Source organism: Zootoca vivipara, chromosome 11, assembly GCF_965207765.1.
Source record: "Zootoca vivipara chromosome 11, rZooViv2.hap1.1, whole genome shotgun sequence".
NCBI classification, from domain to species: domain Eukaryota; kingdom Metazoa; phylum Chordata; class Lepidosauria; order Squamata; family Lacertidae; genus Zootoca; species Zootoca vivipara.
In genome coordinates, this window is record NC_142594.1 from 52,139,206 (window position 1) to 52,159,202 (window position 19,997).

Below are 19,997 nucleotides of genomic sequence, written 5' to 3' on the forward strand. Positions count from 1 at the left end.
CCCCTTGCTACACCCTTGTAAGGAAGGCTGCAGCCTGGGCAGAGTTTTGAGAGCCCAGCCGGGAGGCAGAGCAACAGGCTGAAGTTCTTTTCTCTTCCGCAGGTGGAGTGCAAGGCCGTGATGGTCTTTTTCCACTACTGCGTCATGTCCAACTATTTCTGGCTCTTCATCGAGGGGCTGTACCTTTTCACCTTGCTGGTGGAGACTTTCTTTCCGGAGAGGAGATACTTCTACTGGTACACCATCATCGGCTGGGGTATGTGTCTCCTTTAGGAGCGCTTCCATTTTACACACCCTCTGCTTGTAGAGGGCAAAGATCACATACCCAATACCTTCTTCTTCATCATCTTCTCTGCAGGAACTCCTACCATTTGCGTCACCATCTGGGCTGTCCTTAGACTTCACTTTGATGATATTGGGTAGGTGTCACTGTTTTATACCATACCTGCCAAGTCTCTCGCGGAGAAATCCGGGATCGGCAGCCGCGCGATACCGGAGGTTGTGTAGACACAACTTCCGGTGTTGCTTTGCCCATCTATGGGCACCAAAAATGGCCGGCACCGGAAGTCACGTCTACGCACTTCCAGACATGCGTAGATGTGACTTCCGGCGCCGGCCATTTTCTGGTGCCCGTAGATGGGCAAAGCGGCACCAGAAAAATGGCCACTGACAGGAGCCAAAATAAGGGAGATTAACGGGAGAGGAGCTGAAACGGGAGACCGCCAGGAAACAGTAAGGAAAAACGGGGGTTTCCCGGGAAATACGGGGTACTTGGCAGCTATGTTTTATACTTGTCTGCATCTTTGCTGTGGGCCACACATTTCCCACACTGCCAGCACAAGTCCAGCAGGGCACAGGAAACAAAGGTGCTTTGTCTGCCTTCAGTTTCCCCAGTTACAGGTAGGTAGCCATGTTGGTCTGACGTAGTCGAAACAAAATAAAAAAATTCCTTCCAGCACCACCTTTAAGACCAACTATGTTTTTATTTTGGTATGAGCTTTCTTGTGCATGCACCCTTCTTCAGAACAGTGCATGCACACTTCTTCAGTTTCCCCAGTTTTGGACTGCGGTACAGGGCCGGATTTGCTCTGGTCCCTGGGGTCACGAAGAGTCGGACACAACTAAATGACTAAACAACAACAACAGCTGCTGCCCTTTTTCAACAATAAACTGTCGCTGTTTTTTGTATTGAATATATAGTAATTTATGGACCTAATAGGCATCTCAAGCCATTTGCACATAACAACATATGTATTTTATCAAAGTAATTGTTGAACTGAAATACAATTAAGAAGGAGTTTATTAATAGTAAAATACAATTAAGGAGTTTATTAATAGTGAAATAATTATTAAGCTCTAATTTAAAATGATTTTTTATTCATAACAAACTTCATAATGCAAACTTTATTCATAACAAACTTAATAATGCAAACACATTGGCATTTGGCAATAACAAAAGTCCCTTTAGAAACACAATTTACAAAGACTCATAATCTCGTATCCAGAAACTTGCTTTAACATGAAATAATAATAGGTGCAAATATATGATGCAAACTTCTAATAATTATAAATAGCAGAATGTAGGCACATAACAAAATTTGTATTTTATTAAAGTAATTGATACAGAAATGAGCAAACCAGTGATATTTTAGGGAGCAGGCTAGCAGGCGGGCCCATGACTTACATCATAGGAGCCTACAGAACACAAAACACTGTTGCTGTATGTAGGTTTTATTTTATTTGTTTTTTATCTTATATTTTGGAAATGTACATCCAGGTTCTTTTTCCCTTTAATTTTTTTGGGGCCCTAAACTATAGCTTGTTTAGCTTATAGGTAAATCTGGCACCGGCGGTGGAAGCAAATGTCATTTCTGGATAGAATATTTCTGTCTTTTTTAAAAATAACAACAACACTGTTTCTCCTGTGTTCTGTGATCCCAGATGTACCCTGTCGACCCCGTTGCACTCCCCTGATTGGTGCACAGGGAGTGGAGTCCTTGTATGGACTTGTTCCTCTCAAGTCTTGCCCTTCTTCCTATTAAAGAAACTCATGCTTTAATTGCAGCAGACTGATGCTCTGATTCCTGTAGCCAACAGGTAATCTGTGGTCAGCCCTCAGCTAGGCTTTTAGCATTACAAACAGGCACAGCAGGGACTGCGGTTGCTCATTTCCTGGGCCCCCTCTCTCCTGTTTGTACTTTTGACATGGGCGAAGGTCTAAATCACTGAGCTTCTTGGGCTTGCCGATCAGAAGGTTGGCGGTTAGAATCCGCACAACGGGGTGCGCTCCTGCTGCCCTGTCCCAGCTCCTGCCTACCTAGCAGTTCGAAAGCATGCCAGTGCAAGTAGATAAATAGGTACCACTGTGGCGGGAAGGTTAACAGCATTTCCGTGCGCTCTGGTTTCCATTCTGGTGTCCCGTTGCACCAGAAGCGGTTTAGTCATGCTGGCCACATAACCCAGAAAGCTGTCTGTGGAGAAACGCTGGCTCCCTCGGCCTGAAAGCGAGATGAGCGCCACAACCCCATAGTCACCTTTGACTGGACTTAACTGTCTAGGGGTCCTTTACCTTTACCTTACTTTTGACATCAACAACCCCGGGTCCCCCTTCTAGCGGTTCATTGCATATCATTCTTGGCAAATTCTATATCTTATTTTCCTAACCTAATTGCATCATCCTTTTTCTTAATTTTACATCTCGCTATAACATTCTAGCCTATTTTCAATTATATCTCACTTATTTTCTTAACCTGCAACTTCACAATTGCTTATAATTCTCCTCACACTTCAATTCTATAATATTTTTTTGTAATAGATTCTAAATTTCTTCCATTCCTCTTCTACCTTCTCCTCCCCCCCCCCCCCCGGTCGCGTAGTCTTCCGGTCAGATCAGCAAGTTCCATATAGTCCAGCATCTTCAGTCACAACCACATTCTGCTCGGTTGCAGAATTAGCTTTTCTAAGAACTGACAGCTTCTAACTAAGGAAGTCAGAGTAGTTGGTTGGTGTTGCCTGCTACTGAGGATTAAATGGGCAGAAGCTAAGTGGTGGTGAATCATGGCTGAACTCGTGTCAAGTGGGTCTGTGGCCTAGGTCCAGGTCACACCAGGAGCAGAAGTGTTTCATCTGGCCTCTTAATCTTTCTCCTCTATCTCTACGATTTCCGCTCGCCTTCCATCTGGGTCGCAGCTGCTGGGACATGAACGACAACACAGCCTTGTGGTGGGTGATCAAAGGCCCTGTGATTGCATCAATAATGGTAAGTTGGAGAGGACAAAGATACATTGCAGCGCTGAAGTATTAACTCATGCAAATATTCCTCTTGCAAATAATAAAAAGTATTTATAAAAATAAAAGGGCTCTCTTTCCTTGGAGGTGTTCAGAGGGGGCTCCCCACTTTATGCGATTTCACATATGTGCACAGGCACCCGAAATGTAACCCTGGTGGAAGTGGGAGGATGCCTATAAATCTTCTTATTTTATTATTATGCTGTCTGTTATTATGCTTTTATTATGCCATTATTATTATTATTATTATTATTATTATTATTATTATCATCATCATCATCATCATCATCATCATCATCATCAGAGCCAGTGTGGTGTAGTGGGTAAGAGCGGTAGACTCGTAATCTGGGGAACCGGGTTCAAATCTCCGCTCCTCCACATGCAGCTGCTGGGTGACCTTGGGCTAGTCACACTTCTGTGAAGTCTCTCAGCTCCACTCACCTCACAGAGTGTTTGTTGTGGAGGAGGAAGGGAAAGGAGAATGTTAGCCGCTTTGAGACTCCTTCGGGTAGTGATAAAGCGGGATATCAAATCCAAACTCTTCTCTTCTTCCTCATCATCATCATCATCATCATGCTCCGTAAAACGTGTTCTTAATGTTGTACACTGCCCTGGGATCTTTTGATCAAAGGTGGTATATAAATTGAATAAATAACTAAATTAAATATTTGGCGGAGGCTGTTTAACTGGAGGACAGTCAGCCACAGATCTGGCTAACTGAAGCTTCATGCTCCTGTTCTTCGGTGATTCACGGATCCCTTTTCTTCTCCCCCCCCCCCAGATCAACTTTTTGCTTTTCGTGGGCATCATCATCATCCTGGTCCAGAAGCTCCAGTCACCTGATATCGGGGGCAACGAATCCAGCATTTACTTGTAAGTACAGTGCAGAACCGTCCAAGGAGCCATAGTTGGTTTTGAGCTCTGACATACACATAGGAAAAAGTGAACATGTGGCTTTTGGGGGGGGGGGTTCAATTTGAGAAGTTCGGACTGGGAGAAATGCCTCTCTCTAACTTGGATAGCCACCACCGGTCTGCTTACACCAGTGCTCTTCAACCTTTGGGTCCCACAATGTGGGTGGACTACAACACCCATCATCCACAATGGTCATGGATTATGGTTGTTGTAGTCCACCTTCATCTGAGGGATTGAAGGCTGAAGAACACTTGTGTAGACAATACTGAGCCAGAGAGGTCAATGGCCTGACTCAGTTCAAGGCAGCTTTCTAAACAGTACATTTTCCTTTACTTGGAATATCAGGCTAAGGAAGAATCGAGATAAAGATGAAAGTGAGGAAAGCAAAGTTTCCACATACGTATTTGAAACCTTGGGGTTGTGTTGGAATGTGTGTGTGTGTGCTCCATTTAAGGACAACATAGCTACCGATGTTCCTAAATTTCTGTTTTTGTTTTGTTAACAAACACAAAAGCTGATGCAAAGCACCACCTCTTGCCATGGCAGAAATCTTCTGCTCATATAGATGGTGTTTCTAAATTTATTTCAAAGCTGGAATGCCTTTTTTTAAAAAAATGAACAAATTGCATTGGATTTTAGATTTCTGGAGGAAAACCCATTTTAACAGGAGGCAAACAGGAGCAAGGGGGAATTAAGAATGTGGGAAGCCTCTTGCCATTCGTGACTGTCATCACCGATTGTGGGAGAATGCAGATTTCTCTAACTTCAGCCAACTCTGCAGTTGTTACTGGACTGTGGTCTAAACCACTGAGCCTCTTGGGCTCCCTGATTGAAAGTCCAGCGGTTCAAATCCCCGCAACGGGGTGAGCTCCCGTTGCTCTGTCCCAGCTCCTGCCAACCTAGCAGTTTGAAAGCACACCAGTGCGAGTAGATAAATAGGTACCGCTGTGGCGGGAAGGTAAACGGTGTTTCCGTGCGCTCTGGTTTCCATCATGGTGTTCTACTGCACCAGAAGCGATTTAGTCATGCTGGCCACATGAACCAGAAAGCTGTCTGCGGACAAACGCTAGCTCGCTCGGCCGGAAAGCGAGATGAGCGCCGCAACCCCATAGTCGCCTTTGACTGGACTTAACTGTCCAGGGGTCCTTTACCTTTTACCTTTTCCTTTTATATCCCCCATCATCCCTGACCATTGGCCACATAAGATGGGACTGGGGAGTCAGAGGCCCTCCCCAAAATTTATTTGCAGAAGATCCCATTGGCTACCCCTGTTTTGTGGCATTGCACTCATTGGGTGACTGTTTCACCTCTGCTGGGTGGGATTGTATAGGAGGAAACACATCTTCCAGTCTGGATACTAAAATGACTTCTGGGCAGAGAGTTTTCCCCGCGTTCTGCACATTGAATCAATTTATCTGACACCTCTGCTTCTGTGTTGCTGGCTGGTACCCCGCATATTAGGTCAGCATTCCAGTAGGAAAATTATTGATGCTGTAATTCGGGATGGGCCATGCTATACAATCTCTCTGTAGGTCATGCCTACTTCCAAGGTCACAGCTCTCGCCAGCCATGACTCACACCACTGGGTGCTTTTTACTACCTTAGGAAGCCCGCTAGAATGAGACATTCTTTACCATGCACCTGAAGTTCAGCAAGGAATATGCTTGTCTAATCCCTGTTGGGAATTTTATCCAGCCTGGGGTCACAGCATTCACACACAAGAGAGTTTTGTGGTGCTCCTTCCAACCTGGCATGGCGTATTTCCGCTTGAGGCTGCGCTGCTATGGAAAGTGAAAGAGCTGACATTTCCCCCCCCTTACCCCCCCAAATGGCCATTTGCTGCATGTTCATCGTAGAGCTCACGGGGGGGGGGGCATCTTCTGTCAAGAGATTTGTCTTTAAAACAGCTCACAAGGGATGGTTTTTGCGGGGGGGGGGGGGATTGGACCATAGCTCAGTGGTTTGTGTGTCTGCTTTGCATGCATAAGGTTTCAGGTTCAATTCCCAACATGCCCAGATAGAGCTGGGAATTCCCTTGACCTGAAACCCTGGAGGCCTGCTGCCAGTCATTGTTGAGAATACTGTACCAGATGGAGGAAAGGCCTGACTCAGTACAGTCGTACCTTGGAAGTCAAATGGAATCCATTCCGGAAGTCCATTCGACTTCCAAAACATTCGGAAACCAAAGCATGGCCCGTCGGAAGCCGCCAAAGGCCCGTCGGACATTCAGCTTCCAAAAATAGTTCGCAAACCAGAACAGTCACTTCCAGGTTTGTGGCATTCGGGAGCCAAAATGTTTGGGATCTAAGCTGTTCGACTTCCAAGGTACGACTGTATAAGGAAACTTCCTCTGTCCCTAAGCAGCACATATCAAATATTCTAATGCTCCCATCAGCTTCCAAGATTGCACAGCCTAGAGTCCACATGGCGACCACATCTGCTGGTGGTTTTTTTCCTATGTGTATGGTTAGCAACAGCAAAACAGAGACAGGCAATGTCATTCTCCCGTTTTCATTTGCTGCCATTTTTTATTTCTGTTCATGTTGGTTTGCCGCTTCCTGTCCGGAGTCCCGCAGAAAAGTCCAACGTTGATGTCTGTGTTGCAAAGAATTGTCAATCTTGGTGCTACTTGGTGACCTTAAGTTGACTACTCGTGAAATATATTCACAGCGCCTTCAAAATGTGCATGTTTGTCATTATATGTAGCCTGTGGTCATGCAGAGAGCCTGCATACGGATTGTACCGAGAATATAATAATGTGTGCGTGTCTTGAACCCAGAGCTCCGCTCCAGTGCATGTGCAGAGTTCCAGGGGAGTACACACTGCCCTATTCCTCTAACATCAGGGACGTGCATAAGTGTTGGTTTGTAGCTGTCTGTTCCAATCAAGGTGTTCTTTTTGGTCATGTTGAGATCCAGGGCATGCACAGAGCTCATCTCCGAACAAGGGCTTCCTTCTGTATAGAAATGAAGGGTTGTGTTCACAAAGGGGTATAGGATCAGAGCTTTGTGGGAATGTTCAGGGAGGCAGGAGAGGATAGATTGTTTATTAATATCCTTCCTAACTTGCATTAGCAAGTTCCTTTACTTAGCAGAGTTTTACATTCCCCTTTTAAACACACAGTGGGTAGCTGGTTGCAGGCTTGTGCAAGCCTCTCAGTATTAGATTCCTGGTAAGATCCCTTATATCCCTCTTAAAAAGAATAAACACATGACAATCTTATTTAAAGTCAATAAAAGAAGTTTACCCACATCATCAGTTCACAGTTGGATCCCTGAAGGCAGACCTAGTTACAGATATATAGCTGCATACCTGGCAAGTTCCTGCCAGAAAAATAAGGGATCGGCAGACCGGAAGCAGCGCTGCCGCCATTTTGGAACTGGGCAGAGCAGCAACGGAAGTCGCTTCTGAGCATGCTCCACCCAGTTCCAAAATGGCCGTCGCGCCAGACATCGCTTCTGCGCATGTCCAGAGACTCCAGACATGCACAAAAGGAGCCTCCCCCGGCCGGTAAGTAAACCGGGAAAAAACAAAAAAATCCGTTTTTCCAGCTGGGAACGGCTGGAAAAACGGGGGATACCCGGGGAATATGGGAGACTTGCCAGCTATGTATAGCTGTGGATCTATCCCATAGGGGGATAATCCCAGTGTCCTCTGTTGGCTGAAAGCCCACAGAGCATCTCTAGCTAATAAATTGCTCCAACAGTGGAGGAAGTCTAAGAGAGTGTGTGTGCTGTGTGCCTTGTCCTTTTGTCACCTGGACAGGTAAGGTCACGCCCACCTCTAGTCACATGCAAAGGAAGTATGTCCCAGCCTGGAGGAAACAGGAAGTTTTCTACTGGCTGGACCAAACATTCCCCCGCATGTCCACTCTAGGAAAACAAGGAATGTTGTACTTGACTGCTACTTGCTGTATGTATCACATCCCACAAGCTTCTCTGCATTGGAGGTAAGGAGGCGAGGGGGGGAAACACCGAGGCATCTGAACACAAAAAATAAATTTGATAGATCATATACCGTTGCTTATTTCTGCCATAAATGTTGACTTTTGAAGAATGTGGAAGCAGATGGGAATGAAGAATGGGGGAAAGAATATTTTATATTATTCAATATAAAGAAGAAATACAGAATCTTGAAGGGTCAGAGAAGCCACAACATCAGAAGAAGAAAAAACCCACTATCCATTCCAATCTAAAATATTTTACAGAGCGTTTCCACATTTTCCAGAAACACATTTCCCCCCTGTAATCCTTAAGACTAGAATCTCTGTTTACGTTTTGCTGCTTGATTTGGCACTGCAGAAACTGGATTCCGTTGGCAGTAATATTTTCCCCCTTTTTGAAGATGGGGACAACAATTGCCACAGGAGGGTGGGAACGATTCGCCACTAAGAAAGATACCAGAACTCTACCACACAGAAGACCCTGTGGCTCAACTCTTGGCATCACCAGTTATAGGACTTCTGGAAGCAGATGCTGGGAAATGCTTTTTTTTTTTTAGTTTTAAGCAGAATTCCGGGGGGGGGGGGGGTTCAACACTTCTATCTTTTCTACCTCTCTGCTCAGCAGCAGAGCTGAACCTCCTCCTCTTAGAAGGCTTCATTACAGAGAGCTGCTAAGCACAGTTAGCATGGCCGCTTGCCACGACTCAACAAATTAACTGATGGTTTCATTCCTGAAAGCAGATTTTCTGTGACATTCTGCTAAGTCATCTCAGGTCTACAGAATTTTCAATTATGGAAATACTAATGCAAATATCCTGGGGCTAAGATATGAACCTGGCCCATCCACAACTGCGGTATTAGCGGCAGGTGAGCAGGAATTGGACAGTTCTATGATTGCGTACCCACCATACATTTAAAGCACACGATTTCCGCCGATGAATCCTGGGAGCTGTAGTTTACCACTCACAGAGGTGCAGTTCCCTGCACTCTTAGCAAACTACATTTCCCAGGATTGTTTTGGGGGGAAGCCATGTGCTGCAAATGTCTAGTGTACGTGACCTATCTGTCCATCAGGTTAAATAGCAGGTGATGTTAAGATACTGTCGTTTGCAAGTCAAAGCATAATAAATAAAAGTAATAGCAGTCCATTGTTTTTCCATCCAGCCTTTTTTTTTGCTTGTGCATTGCCCATGTGGATGTTTATTTGCTTGCCAACTCATGAATGCAACAAGGGGACTTTCGCTTACTGCAAATCAAGCCCACCCAACGGCAGAAGCTTGAAGGTTAAGCCAGGCAGAGCTTGGCTTGTTAGTCTGATGCATTAAAACTGGACCTGGCATGAACTGGGACTTGCTGAGGATGGCTGAGAGCATTCTTCTAACTCATAATTCAGCTTGGCAAAATTGACTCAATGGCATGGACTGTTTGGACAACATTTCCAGATTATAAATGCTGTTGTATTTAGAGGTATTAGAAACAGGAAACGATCAATCCTTAGCACAATTGCCTGCAAAGACATCAGCCAATCTTAAGACTTAATTTTCCAAAAGCAGCCTTCAAAGAGTTCATATGACTTTTTTTAAAAAAAAGAACTACGAAATGTTTGCATTTTTTAGTGACAATTTTCATTTCATCTCTATTTATTGATACACACCAGTGCCAATTGTATGTAGCAATGGCGTTGCACAATCCACTGCTATTGGGCTTTATCAAATGGTACATTCATTTTGTTACCTAAATATATTCCTTCTCACCAATGGGATGATGTGCATCTACAGTGGTGCCTCACTAGAAGAATTTAATTTGTTCCACGGGTCTTTTCTTATAACGAAAAATTCGTCTAGCGAATCCCATAGGAATGCATTGAATTTTTTTTAAAAAAAAATTGCCCATAGGAACGCATTAATTGAATTTCAATGCATTCCTATGGGAAACCACGATTCGCTAGATGAATTTTTCGTAAAACGAATTCGTCTAGCGAGGCAACCTCCACTCGAAAAATCATTTCGTTAAGCGGAAATTTCGTTAAGCAGGGCATTCGTTAAGCGAGGCACCACTGTATATGATCAGGCGTATCAAATTCAGGGTATCACAGTATATGTCAGCTTCTGATTCCATAAGTCGTTTTGAGGTCTTTTCTTTTTTAAAAAAAGTGATTAATAAATATAATTAAAAATAATAACAGCAAAAACTACACCTGCAGTTCTCAGTCCAGAGAGGGATTTGCAAATGGAAAGTTGCTGCATCAGAGCAACTCTGTTTATCAGCTGCAGTAGTTGTGACTTCGGCTGAACAAAAACCCCTCACCTCTTTCATGTAGCGCACCTACTTACGCATTACCAGAATGAAAGAAAAGAGTTTTTATGCCAGCGTTTCTCAACCTTGGGCCTCCAGCTGTTTTGGACTACAACTCCCATCATCCATAGCTAGCAGGACCAGTGATCAGGGATGATGGGAGTTGTAGTCCCAAAAACATCTGGAAGCCCAAGGTTGAGAAACACTAGTTCAGGCATCCCCAAACTGCGGCCCTCCAGATGTTTTGGCCTACAACTCCCATGATCCCTAGCTAACAGGACCAGTTGTTGGGGAAGATGGGAATTGTAGTCCAAAACATCTGGAGGGCCGAAGTTTGGGGGTGCCTGCCTAGTTTATGTCACCAGATTGCATAAAAGTTGCATATGCTAATCCAGATGCATAGGTGCAAATTTGGAAATGATGACTATCATTTAAATAGGAATTGCAGCACATCTCACCTTGGTGGGGAAGACCTGAAGTGGCATCCTCAAGACTTCATTTTCTGCTTCCTTCTCTTTAAACCAGACTTGGACTCAGACAAAGGACACTTTCAAATAGCAGGCTTACAGCCCTTCAGAATAGAAGTAATTCCCCAAAAGTCCTACACATTGTCAGGGGCGTAGCAAGAGGGGTGCGGCAGCTGGGGTCCACCCCGAGTGTCCCCACTGAGGGGGGTGACAAAATGGTGGGCGGCACTCACTGCGGGGCCTGCAGCGTGCCCGAGCCACGCGTCTCTCCTGGGAGTCACACGGTGGCTTGAGCGCCCACAGGCTCCGCGCTGCCCCAAACAGTGCTCCCGTTGCCTCCCCCTCAGCTGTAGGGCGGCTGAGTGGGACGAGGCAGGCAGACTCCTCGGAGGCCCCGCGGAGCGTCCTGCCCCGGCTCACCCCGCCCCGGCTCATGGCTGGCCCCGCCCCCATGGGCAGCTGGCCCCACCCCTGGGCGCAGGGCATGCGCACCGCCCCAGGCACCCAATCGGCTTGCTCCACCGCGGAACATCTTTAGCCTGAAGTCCAATATGGTAGGATGTAACAAAGCCATCTGATTTTTGTAGCCAGTCAGGTCTGATTCAGATATGGCATTTGATGGTCACTGCTTCCATGTGAACAGGATTCCATGCAGTCAGTACCACGGGCAGCCAGAATGACAATTTTTTCACTGTTTACAGATGAGACCATGGCCACGTAGTACCTCACTCAAGTGGAAGGATTTGGGCAAGTGGCACACCTTTAGTCTTACTCATATCCAGCTTCAAACCTCATTCAAAAGTCTCCAGCCGATAGACTCCAGTCTTCTGTCTATGGCACCAGGAGGCAGACCTGCCCTTTGTCTTAGAGTCCTGGGGTTGCACCATGTTAAGTGCCTTCCAGGAATTGTTGGACTACAACTCCCATCATCCCTGAGATGGGAGAGTGCCATGTTTGTTATTATCACTATAATTAGATTTGGTTCAATGCACAAAATCTCATCGCCACCTGTCATTATTTTGACAGCTGTGCAGTAAGCCAGTGTCCCTGACTATCCTGTTGGTTTTATTCTGGCTTGCACCTTCCTTTTCTTCCTTCCCTTTGTCATCTTGATAGCACCTTTTGTCATCATGCATGTTGAAAGCATGCATATATATTTAGCTAACGCAGGTGTACATCATTCCTCCAACTAGCTTCATGGTGGAAAGAGACGAGAAACATGGCATATCCCATCGGTAGGTATAATTTTACCTCTAGGGGGAAAATGAATAAGACTTAGATCAAACGATCCTAATGTTCTAAAGTTTTCAGGGCGGGGGGGGGGGGGAGAGAAACACTTCTTTTTTAAAAAACGAGGCAAAATCTGTATAAATTATGCAAATAAAGTCATTTCACACGTCTCTACCTTGCATAATTTATTCTGCTTTTGCAAAACCATGGGAAAGGACAGAGACCTGTAGAGCAGGGAAAGAGACATGTGTGTGTGCAAAGAGGACAGAAGTGCACACAAAGGGTCCTTTGCTTTTCTTCGCTGCTGAAAAGGCAAGCCATCGTTCGGTGTTAAAAGAGGCTTGTCTCTTTAGCATCTAAAACTGCCCTGAAGAAAATAGACAAGCAAGGCACGCGATTCTCTTAAGAGTATCGAAAGCTGCCTTACACTAGATCAGGCTACTACTCAATTTGGTCAACTCTGACTGGCAGCAGCCCTCCAGGTGCTCAGGCAGAGAAAGGTCTTTTCCATCACCTGCTACTTTTTAACTGGAGATGCCAGAGGTTGAACCCAAGACCTTCTGCATGGAGAGGATCCGTTCTACCCGTGGCCGATAGCCCCCAAACGTAGGTGATTAAAAACAGCCCACTTGGAAGATGAAGCTTTGATATTCCAACTATTTTTTGAACCATGTCATGTCCCTATTTTTGGAGTGCCTAGTAGGTTCCTAATTCGCCAAACTTTGCTTATATATATCAGTAGCTGTTCCACAAAGGGCAGGTTGGGCCATTGCAGGAACTAGAAGCTCTGCATGTGTTGTTCCGGAGGAGTTGGCTGAGTTGCTTTGCTGATGGCGCATTGGAACTGCTGTTGAAGACAATTTGGAAGCTTCATCTGGTGCAGAATACAGCTCCCCAGATCTTGATAGAGCCCAGGCTGTTAAAAGATGCAACACCTTTGTTGCGGCAGTTGCACTGATTGCCAGTGTGCCTCTGGGCTAGAGTTGCCGTATTTCAAGAGGTAGAAATCTGGACACAAAATGTTGTTGAGCTTTTTGAGGGCAATCGCCCGATAGCCCCCCTCTCCGCTGCTGTCAAGCCCAAGCCAACCACACCAGAGTCCGGGGAGCCAGAACCAGAACTGACCACACACCTTCTTTTTTAAAAAAATCCAAAATCAATGACATTTGCTTTAAAATGTAAAATCCCCCCCCCAAAAGATGGGCATGTAGGACCCCTCAGAGCCGGATTTAGGTTTGATGAGGCCCTAAGCTACTGAAGGTAATGGGGCCTTTTATATGTCCAGTTGTCCTTTGTCAACAACAAATTGTTACTGTTTTTTTGTGTTGAATCTACGCTTTATGGTAATTTATGGATCTACTAGGTATCTAAAGCATACCTGCCAAGTTCCTGTGGGTGAAATAAGGGACCGGACCGGAAGTAGCAGACCGGAAGTAGCGCTGCCGCCATTTTGGAACTGGGCGGAGCATGCTCAGAAGCGACTTTCGATGCTGCTTTGCCCAGTTCCAAAATGGCAGCCACGCCAGAAGTCGCACTGCAGCCATTTTGGAACTGGGCAGAGCTCCATCAAAAGTCGCATCTGAGCATGCTCCACCCAGTTCCAAAATGGCCGCCGCACCAGAATAAACCGGGGGGAAACAAAAAAATCCATTTTTTCAGCTGGGAACAGCTAGAAAAACGAGGGTTTCCCGGGGAATACGGGAGACTTGGCAGCTATGATCTAAAGCCATTTGCACATGTTGCCATGTAACCAGTCCATGCAGAATGTAGGCACCCTTTATATAGAAATGAGAAAACCAGTGATATTTTAGGGAGCAGGCTAGCAGGCGGGGCCCATTTCTTACATCATAGGAGCCTACACAACACAAAACACTGTTGCTGTACATAGGTTTTATTTTATTTGTTTTTTATCTTATATTTTGGAAATGTACATCCAGTTTTTTTTCCTTTATTTTTTTGGGGGGAGGCAAGAGAGTGGGGCTCCTGAACTATAGCTTGTTTAGCTTATACATATATTTGGCACTGGGACCCCCAAAAGAAGACATGTCTGGGAATTCCCAGACACATGACAACCCTACTCTGGGCCAATTCAAAATTTGGATTTAAATCCCAAACCAGGGTGGGCAGGGCTGTCTTAAGCGTATCTGGTGCCCTGGCGCCGTGGTGCGAAGATCCCTCCGGCACCCGCCCGCCCCGTTTTTCAGCGCGGCTGCCACGGGCACAGCAGCGCGGCGCCCCCCTGGCGCATTGCGCCACTCAGCCTTGCCTTAGAGCCGGCCCTGAGGGTGGGGATCCTGAGAGATGGGTGTGTCTTTCTATGCTCTGGCTTCTCCCCATCTTCCCAGCCCCCCCCCCACACACAGAGGCCCTGTTTTGCATCCTTGAGTGTTTTTGCCTGGCTGGAATATGCCCTCCAACTCTGATAGTGTCTCAGGTTTGTCTGGGCAGAGGATAGAGAGGGGTGCTTGAGTGTGTGTTTGAAACTGGCTTGCTGTTCGAGGATAATATTTACATACTGTACACTCTGACAAACACCGAGTGGAATATCTGCAGAGGGATTAATGCATTTCCTTTTCCTCCTGAGTAGCGCCAGGTTTAAGCTACAACATGGAGCCTCAGTTTATGAGAGGCCTCTTAAGAACAAGCAGACACAATCCTTTTAAAAAACCATGAAAGAAAGTGCTTTACATTTTATGTTAGGGGCAGAAAACACACGGGGCATGTGGTTGCCTTGCCCCTTCCGTTTCGAAATTGCTAAACCATGGAGCTGTTGGTCTGCTGCTGTACATCAAAACAGAGTCGAGTAGTAATTTCATGCTTTTTATTTCAGCTCATAGGAACAGTGTTTGTACCCCCCCCAAAAAACCTCAGGCTTTATATACATGATTTACACAATGAGTATCATCTGATTGGTTGATTATGTTTCCTTCCTGGAGCCTGATTGGGCTGCTGCTGCAGGCCAATCAGTTGTTGCATCCTAGTATCCGACCTGGCTAATAGGCTGATTAACTTCCTCCTGGGTTCTGATTGGGCTGCTCCTGCAGGCCAATCAGGTTGTTGCATTTTAGGATCCTACCTGCCTATTGTTCTAGGATCCAAGCTTAGCACATAACAGACAATGACCGTTGGGACCCCTTCCAACTTTAGAAGTCTATGATTCTATGAATTGTTACTTTTCAGTTGCGTCGTGACCTACTTATTGATACATAAACAACAATTATTTCTATTTTCTATCCCTCTGTATTATTTTCCTGTAAGAATACTGCACTTCTTCTTGTCCTGTAATGCCTCTTAAACGTGACAATGATTAGGGCAGGGATAAAGAACCCTTTTGGCTGCATGGGCCAGAAGCTTATCAGGATTTGCCTTTAAGGCCAAACTTGACAGGCGTGTGAGGCTGCCAACCTGCCAAAATCACTCCACAGCTTCGCAAGTCCCCCCCTTTATACTTGGGATTGTAAGGTTTCCTGTCAGGGACTGGGCAGAGGAGGAATTGAAAAAACATGTAAGCGTAATAGGCTGCATAGTAACGATTGTAAAGTTGTTTACTAGAAAATACTTCTCAAAATTAAATGATGTCAAAATCAACATCGTGACATATTAAATTTTTAAAATGTAGCTTATTGAGTTAACCACCAAGTCCAGTATGTACAAAATGGAATTCCTATTTTGTCAGACCATGGAATAGTCTTCTAAGTTCTAATGATGATGATAAGTTGGTAGACATAAGAAACTGGCACTGTTGGATGTTGGCACAGGCAGACAAGGATTCCTGGATATTCCCCTGTTTCGCCTTTGACCTCCCCTCATCAGCTGATGGGTGGGGATTAAATCCTGCTGTCTTGGCTGTGAGAGCCCATTCTGTTCTGTGCAGGATTAAGCCCTGTCCTCCTGCCCATCAGCTAACATAATCAGTGATGGTGGGGAAATGACCCCATGGACCAAATTAGACCAGCGCCCCATTCAGCCAAGATTGACCCACAAGCCAGAGGTTCCCAACCCCAAGTCCCAACTTCAGGAGGTTTAATCCAGCCCTGTTTGCGGGCAAATGTTTGCCATACCTTCATAAACACTTGGTAGAGCTACAAGGAACCAAATAGGATTGCTTAGGAGGGCCAGATTGTGGCCTTGCAAGGCAGTCACCCCTTATGTAGAGCAGAGCTGGGGAATCTACAGCCCTCCAGATGTTGCTGGTGTGGGAATGTTAGGGATGTGGATTAGGATATATTATTAGATAGATCCTATCCGAGCTTGTGTTAGCAAGCTTCCAATATCAGCAGAGTGACATTCCCCTTTTGTGCGCAGCAAAACGTGAGCGTTAGGTTTGTTAGAACCTCTGCAACAATATTATACTTCAATATTATACTTCCTGGCAAATCCCCTTTTTCCCTCTTAAAAGAAATACACAACACAATGGTATTAAAATAAGATAGAGTTTACTCACATGACATCCTGAGTTAACAGCATAATCTCAGAAAAGCAGGTTTACGTAGAAAAGTTACAAATATATACATCTGGAGTCTTCTTAGTAAAGTGAGGCTCCATCTGGTCTCTCTCTTGGCAGCAGGCCGAGAGGGAGAACCATCCTAGCTGTAGATTCTCTGGAGATGTGTTCCCATGGAAGGAGAAATGGCTAAGAGAGAGAATGGCTGCTGGCTAGGGGCTTTTGTCTGCCAGCGAATCCATCTCATCTGCATATCTGGAGGAACAGGAACTGAACTTAGTCAGGTGTCCCTCCAGGTGAGTTCCTCTTAGTGGACACTCTAGGAACTGTTGTGACTTGTCTGCCCCAGTGTTCCATCCCACAGCTGGACTCCATCTCCTTCATCCCTGACCACTACCACTCATGTTGATGGGAGCTGGAATCCAGGAACATCTGGAAAGCCAGATGTTCCCACCCCTGATCTAGAGGATGGCCCTCCTAATAGCTTTTTAGCAACCATAGCTAATACTACAGCCTCTACCTCCACAGATTCCTCTACCTCCAGTTCCAGATGTTAGAGCCAATTCTTCCATCACAGCCTGCTTGTGATCTTCCCAAGCCTGCTTTTCTCATGTCACCGTTGGGTTGTGCTTCAGGTTTAGTGTTGTTCTTCCGTATTTATATGCTTGGATTCAGAGAAGCAGAGGACCGGGAGATTTTGAGAACTAGGAGAACGAACAGTTAGGAACAGATTCCTTTGCCAACATTCATTTGGGGAAAATCTGTTGAAATGTGTTGCTTGTACAGTGGTACCTCTGGTTGTGGATGGGGTCCATTCCAGAGTTCCAGTCAGATCCCGAGGTTTCCGCAAATGGAGGTGCCTGTTCTGCACATGCGCATGGTGCAATAGAGGGCTTCTGCGCATGCACGCGGCACGATAGAGCGCTACTGCACATGCGCATGCACAAAACCCGGAAATGTACTTCTGGGTTTGCCGCATGTGTATCCCGAAGGATACTTAACAAGAGAGGCATGTAAGTACAGTGGTGCCTCACAAGACGAATTTAATTTGTTCCGTGGGTCATTTCGTTTTGCAAAAAAATTGTCTTGCGAATCGCGGTTTCCCATAGGAATGCATTGAAATTTCTTTTTTGCCCATAGGAACGCATTAATTAAATTTCAATGCATTCCCAAGGGAAACCGCGATTCGCATGGCTAATTTTTCGCAAAACGAATTCGTCTTGCGAGTCACCATCAAATTGCAAGACGCATTCATCTTGCGAAAAATTCGTCTTGCAGGGCATTCGTCTTGCGAGGCACCACTGTAGAGGTACCACTGTATCCACCAGGGCTTTTTTATCCATTAAAACAACCTGTGAATTCCCCATTGACTTAACCAATGTAGCTTTTTTGCAAAAAGGAAAGATAAAGTATCTGCTTCCTAATCTTCACCTGTTGCTTCCACAGAAATTGCAACAGCGACAGCAATTGCTCTCGACTTTGCCGCTGACAGTGACAGCTAAAAACCCATTTTCCCCCTCCCTGCACCCCCCCCAATATTACAAAGGAGGGATGTGAAAGCAAAAGTCCCTGTGGTGCAATTCTTTACCTGCCTTCAAAGGAGGAAGTCCTACTGAGGCCGGTGTCGTTTGCTCCCAGGAGAGTGGGCATAGAATTGTCGTCTCAGGTGTTCAGAACTAGAACCCGCACCCATTTCTTTTTCTTTTTTTTTAAATAATTTTTATTTATTTCAAATGTTAAAAGCCATACAAATTTGCAGAAACACAAAAGATTTACAAAAGCACATAAAGGAAATTGGTACATCTCCCTTTTACATATAAAGAAATCCACATTTGAGAGAGAAAAAAGAAAAAAGGAATGTCAAGTGTAAAGGAAATAAAAATACGAAGGAAAGAAAAAGGAGGGGATTGAAACAAAAACAATTATATAGGGAGATTATATAGGAAGAAAAAGAAAAAGAAGAGAAAATAAAATAAAATAAAAAAACAGCGTTCTTCCAATCATATCCTGTGTAAGTTATATACACCCATTTAAGTTCACACTTAAGTTCTTATCAACATTTCCTTAACCCGCACCCATTTCTAGGTTTCCATTGTGGGATACAGAAACAGGCAAAATGGACCACTGAGAGCATCCCTCCGATGGTTGCATATCGCAGACCCCCACAGGTGTAATGGGAGTATCTTGCAGAAATGTAATGAAATACCAAGAATGATACCAGCTGCCAGGGAGCGCGGGGCAGTCAAAATGAAGGGGGAAGGGGGGAAGACAGACGACAAAGCGGCGGAGCTCCCCCCCTGCCCCCAACGCATCGGGGTAGGTGGCAGTCATGGGCTGGTGGTGCGCCGAATGTCACCCCCCCTCGGAGTTGACACCCAGGGAGGATCGCATCCACCACACCCACCTTGGGCGGGTTCTGTCTAATCTGGACAGTGGACCTCCCGTTCATAGTTGCCCTAGTTAGCCAGCCCAGTGAAGAAACCGTTTGCAACAAATAATGCATAAACCACACGTACTGTATGTATTTAACATTATGACTCACTGAATACACACACACACACACACACACACACACACACACACACACACACACACAGAGTGGTACCTCGGTTTAAGTACATAATTGGTTCTGGAAGTCTGTACTTAACCTGAAGCGTACTTAACCTGAAGCAGACTTTCCCATTGAAAGTAATAGAAAATGGATTAATCCGTTCCAGACGGGTCCGCGGAGTACTCAACCTGAAGCGTACTTAACCCGAAGTATGAGTGTAATTGGTTCCGGAAGTCCGTACTTAACCTGAAGCGTACTTAACCTGAAGTGAACTTTCCCATTGAAAGTAATGGAAAGTGGATTAATCTGTTCCAGACGGGTCCGCGGAGTACTTAAACTGAAAATACTCAAACCAAAGCGTACTTAAACCGAGGTATGACTGTATATACCAGGGTTGCACAACATCGTCGGCAGTCCTGGGACACTGGACAAAAGGGGAGGGAAACCTTTGAAGATCTAACAGTCTGAAAGATTTCAAAGTTTCAAGAACATGGTATGGAAAAATTATATAGGGTGAGGGGATTTGCCCTCTACCCTAACACTCATGGAAAGCCAATGAAGCTGAAACGCTGGAAGATTCGGGACAAATTAAAGAAAGGACTTATTCATGAAGCACACGGTCAAACTGTGGAACTCTCTGCCACAGGAGGCAGAGATGGCGACCAATTTAGACGGCTTTAAAAGAGGGTTAGACAAATTCATGGAGGACACGACTATTGATGGCACCTATCCATGATAGCTATGCCCTGGATCCGCAGCTGGAGGCAGAAATGCTTCTGAATGCCAGTTGCTGGAAACCAAGGGAGGGGAGAGTGAACTTGCAATTCGAAGCCAGCCGGCTGCTGTGAAAAGAGGATGCTGTTC

General features: G+C 45.4%; 1 protein-coding gene across 16 annotated transcripts in view; it reads left to right on the forward strand.

Annotated features, from left to right (window-relative positions):
• The window catches only part of ADCYAP1R1 (ADCYAP receptor type I), a 135,509-nt gene that overhangs the window by 97,540 nt on the left and 17,972 nt on the right, over nucleotides 1-19,997 (forward strand). For all 16 annotated transcript variants that reach the window (XM_060280936.2, XM_060280938.2, XM_060280940.2 and 13 more), the window contains 4 exons: nucleotides 103-256; nucleotides 359-419; nucleotides 3,190-3,259; nucleotides 4,070-4,161. In XM_060280936.2, the coding sequence (XP_060136919.1) occupies nucleotides 103-256; nucleotides 359-419; nucleotides 3,190-3,259; nucleotides 4,070-4,161 (377 nt within the window). The remainder of the gene's footprint in view (nucleotides 1-102; nucleotides 257-358; nucleotides 420-3,189; nucleotides 3,260-4,069; nucleotides 4,162-19,997) is intronic.